This window comes from Chrysochloris asiatica, unplaced genomic scaffold (assembly GCF_000296735.1).
Source record: "Chrysochloris asiatica unplaced genomic scaffold, ChrAsi1.0 scaffold00045, whole genome shotgun sequence".
In the NCBI taxonomy this organism is placed as follows: Eukaryota; Metazoa; Chordata; class Mammalia; order Afrosoricida; family Chrysochloridae; genus Chrysochloris; species Chrysochloris asiatica.
In genome coordinates, this window is record NW_006408563.1 from 14,813,312 (window position 1) to 14,820,722 (window position 7,411).

Genomic DNA, 7,411 nt, shown 5'->3' on the forward strand with positions numbered 1-7,411 from the left:
CAGCAGGAAAAAATTTAAAAAACAGTAACGGCAGTCGGATTGACTACTAGAAAAACAAACTGTTCGCCCAGGAACCATCAAGGCAAGTGGTCAGGACCCCTCAGGACAAACCCCCTTCCAAGACTAAGACTCAAGGGGAATACATGAGCAGGCATGCGGTCTGGCTGATGACCGCGTTGGTCACTGAGAAAGGGAAGGGGGGGTAGAAACAGCAATGAAGTTGGGAGCTAAGTCTGGCCACATTCAATAGACTCCTGTGAACCTGGATGGAGACCTGGTTGGCCAGCAGTATGGCAAGACCTGGGGACTCCTGGGCCCAGAGGCAGTGACATGGCCACAGAAGACTAGAGCAGAGAGCGGAGAGTGAAGCATCCAACTGACATGAAATGAGGAGAGATGTATAAGAATAGCCATACTTGCAGATAGTACCCACTTAACCGGGCTTCAATGTCTGGATGATCAGAACTCCATGAGAAGAAGAAAGAAGAGGAAATAAAAGAGTAACCCATTACAATTTGATGAACTTTACCTACACTTATGGATGGAGTAGCTTAAAAGAGGGAACAAATCTTTATAGTGAGAATCATTCCCACCCTATTGGTACACAGGGATGGGCAACTTAGACATTGGCTACCCAAAATAGCGGGGGGTGGGGGACTACAAAGGTAAGAATTGACTGGCTTACAAGCTTTCAAGAGGGAGCCTAGTTCCAGATGGGGCAGGGGAAGGTAGAATCTCCACTGAATGATTTCCAACCTGTTGGGACAGGGCTAATGAAAGATGGAGATAAGACTTGTGCAGTACAGTAGTGAATAATTGCTATCAGGACTGACTGTGAGGGTCGGAAATGTAAAGGTAGATGTTTTGTAACAAAAGGAAGGGAGTGACTGATTTTGCAGTCCAGGATTGGAGGTCCCTGGGACCATCAAGTGAGAAGAGTGAAGTGTGGGACCCCACCCAGAGAAGCAGTGACGCCAGAAATGGAGGCAGAGATGATGATGTGGACAGATGGAGCAGCTGGGGACACTGGACTCAGGGAAGAGGGGCTGTGTGCTCATGGCCGCGGAGTAGACCTGTGGGGTGTACCCTTTGGTTGTCTGATGATGCACAGAGGGGATTGGAATCATTGCAGTGAAATGAAATATGATAGGACGAATGTAAAACAGGTTCTCCCATGTAAACCCACATAATTCACAATAAAAACTTTAAAAAAAGACATACCATAATCAAACTCTCCAGAATCAAAGATGTTAGATGCCAGTGAGTCAGTACCGACTCATAACAACCTCATGCACAGCAGAACAAAACACTGCCTGATCACCTGGGCCACCCTCACTACTGTTGCCAAGTCCATCGATGCTGCCACTTGGCCAATCCATCAAGAATCCTTAAAGTAGCTAGGGAAAAAAGAAAGTTTACATACAAAGGAAAGCCAATAAGAGTAATCTCTGATTTCTCAGCAGATACCATGTAGGCAGGAATACAGTGGGGATACATATACAAAATTCTGAAAGAAAAAACTGCCAACTGAGGATCATATACCCAGCAAAGTTGCCAATCAAATATGGTAGCGAAATCAAAATATTTCAGGATAAACAGAAATTAAGGGATTTTGTGAAGGCCAAACCAGCACTCTAAAATATACTAATAGTAGTTCTTTGGACTGAGAATCAATAAGACTAGACAACAACCAAAGATTCACATATGTGGCAACACCACCTGGGACTCAATCCAGAGAAGGAAGAGTTCATGACAGAATAAAACTACAAGATTGAAATTAGAGGATCTGGGAAGTCAGTCTGTGAACAGGACAACTACAAAGTGAAAGAAGGGAAAAGTTCAGTAACAGAGATCCAGGTGATGAAGAGGTCAGGTAGATTTTGAAATAAAACAGACTGTAATAGAAAGAAAGAACCTAGTAAAATGTAGGGTAACCTCAAAGAAGCTTAATATATCTGCACATCAAATCAAGAAGTGTCCAAAAAGATTGTAGAAACATTAACACTTAGGTTGACGAGAAAAAGCACACAGAAAAATGAACTCACCACAGGAAAGCATGTGGAACAAAGAACGCGGCAGCATCACAAAAAAAACAGTATAATGTCAGCAATTAATCCATACCTATAGATAGTTACACTAAAAGTCAATGGATTGATTGTGCCAGTCAAGAGGCAGAGAGTAGCAGAATGGATACAAAAGCAGGATTCTTCAGTGTACTGTCTTCAAGAGACACACCGAACACACAGAGAAAAATAGATTAAAGGTTGGAAAAATATATACCAAGCTAATTGCAATAAAAAACATGCAGGGGTGGCAGTATTAATATCAGATAAACTAAACTTTAAATCAAAAACCAACATAAGAGACAAAGAAGGTCATTATTTCATGGTTAAAACGTCAATTAAACAAGAGAACATAACCATAATGAATACCTATACCCCCATTGAAAGAGCCACACAATATATAAAGTAAACCCTAATAGGATTGAAATAAGAATTGGGCACTTCTACAATAATTGTGGGAAATTTTAATACACCATTTGTGAAAAAAGGACAGAACAACTAGAAAAAAGCTCAGCTTCTTTTCACAGAGGAACTGAACAACAGAATCAGCTAACTTGACCTTGTAGATTTTGTAAAGAGCATTCAACCCAACAACGCAATACACATTCTTTTCTAATGCACACAGAACATTCTCCAGGATAGACCATGTGTTAGGCCACAAATCAAATCTCCACAAATTTAAATTCATCAAATACTACAAAGAATCTCCTCAGACCACAATGCTACAAAATTAGCAATCAATAATAGGAAGGTCAAGGAAACAAAATCATATACATGGAAGCAACAACACTGCTTAAAAGATACTGGGTAGTAGAACAAAATAAATAGTGAAATTTAAAAATTCCTAGAAACAAATGAAACATTTGTTTATGCTGTGTCCCAAAGCATTTGGGACACAGCATAAGCAGTGCTGAGAGGACAATTTATTGCAAGAAATGCACACATACAAAAAGAAAAAAGAATCAAAATCCACATACTAACACATCTCCTACAAATAGAAAAAGAATAGCAAAGTAAAGCTACAGCCACCAGAAGAAAATAAATATAAAGATTAAAGCAGAAATAAGTGAGATAGAAAACAGAAAAGCAGTAGACAATAAGATCTATGAAAAGATTAATAAAATTGACAAACCATTGGCAAATCTAACAAAAGAAAAGAGGAATAAGACACAAATAACATGCATAAGAAACCACATTGGTAATGTCACAGCAGAACCAATGGAAATAAAATAATAACAGAGTACTATGAAGAACTGTACACCAACAAATTTGAAAATCTAGAGGAACTTGATGCATTTATAGAAAAAAAAACTTGACTTACCTAAACTTACAGAGAGTGAAGTAGAAAACTTGAACAGACCTATAACAAAGGAAGAAATAGATCAGGTTATCAAAAAACTACAAAAAGCCCAGGCCCAGATCTTCAGTTTTTATGATGTGTTGTTGCTATTAGCTGCTGAGTAGGCCCCTGGCTCATGATGACACAAAGTGCAATGGGATTGGACCATTGTGATCCATGGGGTCTTCACTAGCTGAGTTTTCAGAAGCAGATCACTAGGCCTTTCTTCCTAGTCCGTCTCAGTCTGGAAGATCTGCTGAAACCTGTTCAGCACCATAACAATAGGCAAGCATCCACTGTACTTGAGATGCACTTACTGGAAATCAAACCTGGGTCTCCTACTGAAGGTTAGAATTCTACCACTGCACCACCAATGAATAATGCATTCTACTTTTTAAATGTGTTGTTAGTTCTTTTCCCTCTCTTCACTCTCACCAGTGCTTACTCATCTATATCCTTTCAAATTCCATACCATGAAATACTACCGTCTCCCTTCAGTTTTCTCATATCTATCAACCTAAATTTGTTCATGTATTTTTCTTTGCGCTATAATGAAGCCTAGACTGTTCCCTGTTCTCTTTAGGTGCACTGAGTATTCAACCTAGAAATTCCGTATTCATAGAACAGTTCGACTTCACTTCTCTGCTACTATTGAGAGGACCAAAGAGTATTGAGTTACAGCCAGTAAACTATGAATAGTTGATTAGGCATGAGTCGCTGTATAAATCACAGTTTCACTCATTAAACAAATATTAAGCAACTACCATGTGTAACCAAGTGCAGCCAGAGTGCTCCTTGGAGGCCAAGATGGCCAAACTTCATCTCTCATATTTCAGACATATTGTCTGTCAGGAGGGACAAGTCACTGGAGAAGGATACCATGTTTGGTAAGGTGGAGGGTTAGAGAAAAAGAGGAAGACTCCCAACGAGATGCATTGGCCAAGTGGCAGCATTGATGGACTGAAGTGTGGCAACAGTAGTGAGGTTGGCCCAGGATCGGACAGTGTTATGTTCTGCTGTGCATAAGGTCACTATGAGTCAGTACCAACTGGAGGCACCTAACAACAACAAATGTGTAACCAATATTCTAGACAGACAACAGTAGTTAACAATATTAACTGATATTGGACCATATTCAACATGCTATTTTACTGTATAGCTACCATACAGTCAAAGGAGCTCTTGTAGCATAGTGGTTACTAATGGGGCTGTGAACCTTAAAGTCAGCAGTTCAAAACTACCAGCTGTTCCGCGGGAGAAAGATAAGGCTTTCTGCTCCCGTAGAGATTTACAGCCTCGGAAACCCTGTACAGGGTCGCTATGAGTCAGAACCAACGCCACAACACATAACAACAACAACCATACAGTCAGCCCAATCTATAGAGTTTAACAAACCAAATAAGTTTGAATCCATAGAACCACACTGTCCAAAACCGTAACCACTAGCTTCAAGGAGCTATTTAATTGTAACTTTAATAAAATTTCCGTGAAATTTTAAATCCAATTTCTCCATTGCACTAGTTACAATGTGCTGATTAGACACATATGGTTTGTGTTCAACAAAACACAGAAAGTTCTCTTGGACACTGTTGCAATAAAGATATTGGAACAATAAAGATATTTGAACCTATCCAAAATGAAAAAGGTATCTTAGGACAATTTGGTCTCTTGAATTAAGAGATGGCTTAGGCCCAAAATGCAAGAAAGGTAGTAGCAACTAGATTGTTTATCTGATCCAAACTAATCTTAACAAATACACATGCAAGAAAAATCGCAGATCACAGAAGTACATGGAATACAATGGATTATGAGGTACCTACTCGTATATACCTGCCCTGTCAGTGTCAACTTTAAGTGCACTTTGAGTTTTGGACACCTTTCTAAATAGTCGTTTGCCAAATTCTACTCTTCTTTAAAAACAAGTTTTAAACTCACCTAATCATATGTTTTTAAAAATACAATACTATATATAGCCCACTTGTAATCTGTGCTCACGTGTTACTCATTTTTTATATACTAAACATTTATACTGTGTCACTAGAGATTGTCCAATATGGATTGTAGATTCTCAGAAAACAAGAGACAAGCCTTTTCTGAGTTCTTGTCCCCCTACTCTCTAGCCTCTCATTTCAGAATACTGTAATATTTAAAAAAGAAAGAAAAGAAAAAGTTACTGTCAAGTTAATTCCAACTCATAGACAACCTATAGGACACAGTAGAACTGCCCCCCATAGGGTTTTCAAGGCTGTAATCTTTACAGGAGGAGCTTTGATGGTACAGTGGTTAAACACTCAACTACTAACCAAGAGGTTGGCAATTGGAACCCACCAGCTGCTCCACAGGAGAAAGGTTTGGCAGCCTGCTTCTCCGAAGATTCGTTGTTGTCATCCTAATGTGCAGTGGAGTCATAGCGACCCTATACAGGGTTTCCCGGCTGTAAATCTTTACGGGAGCAGAAAGCTCATCTTTCTCCCACGGAACAGCTGGTAGTTTCGAACTGCTGACCTTAAAGTTCGCAGTCCAGTTCATAACGACTACACTACCAGAGATTACAGCCTTGAAAACCCTATAGAGTAGTTCTACTGTATCCGAGAGAGTCACAGTGAGGCAGAATTCACTCTAGCAGTGGGTTTGGTTTTTTAGTTTAATCTTTACAGAAGCAGACTCTCTAGAAGAGTGGCTGGTGAGTTCAAATCACTGACCTTTTGGTTAGTAGACAGGCATTTGATTACTGCACTGCTAGGGCTCCTTACTATAATATTAGTACCACATATTCTGTAAATGTGGTACTAATTACACTGTAAATATTTCGTAAATGTTGATTGATGTTCTAGACTCATTTATCCTAATTACTGTCATTTTTTTGTTGTAGAATCTCATCTATATTTTCCTTCTCTTTACTTAACAGACAGTATGGAGCATTCATTATTAAGACAATTGGGCAGCTCTAGTCCAGCTCAACTGATTTCTTGTCCAGTGATCCTTGTGTGGCCGAGATCCAGCTTCATCGAACCGGCTAGAAGCTGCCTGTTGTGAAATTTAGGGTTAGTTTATACTTCACTATATTTAACTTATTCCAACTACAAGATGTCTAAATTTAATGAAATTGTCCTTTCAGTGGTTCTAAAAAATTAATTCAGTTGTGTGGCATGATGATTTTTCATCTGTATTAATCTAACTATAGTGACATTTTCTATAACATGTTTTATCCATTCCATTAATAATAATCAAATTGGGAATAATAGTAAGGTGTTTTTCGTTGTCTCTGCTTTGTGTTATTTCTTTCCTTCACAGAAATTTACGTCTAATGCTTCATACAATATTTATTTTTATATTTAGGATAAGAATTTCTAATTCTAGTAGAAATTTTAATATGCTCATGCCTTTTTAGCATATAGTTATTTAATCTTAATAACTTTGTTCTATTTTGAAATTATATTATTTAACATGCTTGTGTCTAATTTTTTTTTCTAATTTGTTACTGCTTCTCCTTATTAATTTTGTTCCTACTGTTATTTTCAGAATGCAAACATTATTAGTACTTTTTTATAACATTTTCCAAAGTTTAGAAGTACCATCAACATTCTTACCTTCTCGTATGTTATATTTAATGTGACTATGTTTTTTTCTAATGTTTAAGGTAATACTGCAATCTTTCTATAGCATAATCTAGTTAGTACCAAATTTTCTATATTTTTTGGTTTTGATTAAAAAAAGACTTACTTCTGACATGATCCTATAGTCATAACTGATTCTGCAGTGTACTGTTGGTCTTTGCTTTAGGCTTTGACCTTTTCTTCTTGTGTTGCCAATATACTCAATTATATATTATTACTTTAAAAAAAAAAAAAGTTTTTTAAAGCAAACTGTTTCTTACACTTTAAATTCTGATTTTAAAGCCAGTTTTTTAACATTGGGAAATTCATTGTTCAAAAACTAAAATAAATCATATGGTCTTTAATCACTAAAGTTTCTATAGTAATATAAAAAAGAATCCTTTGCCTACATA

At 37.7% G+C, this 7,411-nt stretch overlaps 1 protein-coding gene across 1 annotated transcript in view; it reads left to right on the plus strand.

The window, feature by feature from the left end:
- The window catches only part of BOLL (boule-like RNA-binding protein), a 116,704-nt gene extending 110,062 nt beyond the window's left edge, over positions 1-6,642 (plus strand). The window contains exon 8 of the mRNA XM_006862004.1: positions 6,311-6,642. Coding sequence (XP_006862066.1) covers positions 6,311-6,334 — 24 coding nt within the window. The 3' untranslated portion in view covers positions 6,335-6,642. The remainder of the gene's footprint in view (positions 1-6,310) is intronic.
- Positions 6,643-7,411: the final 769 nt, after the last annotated feature.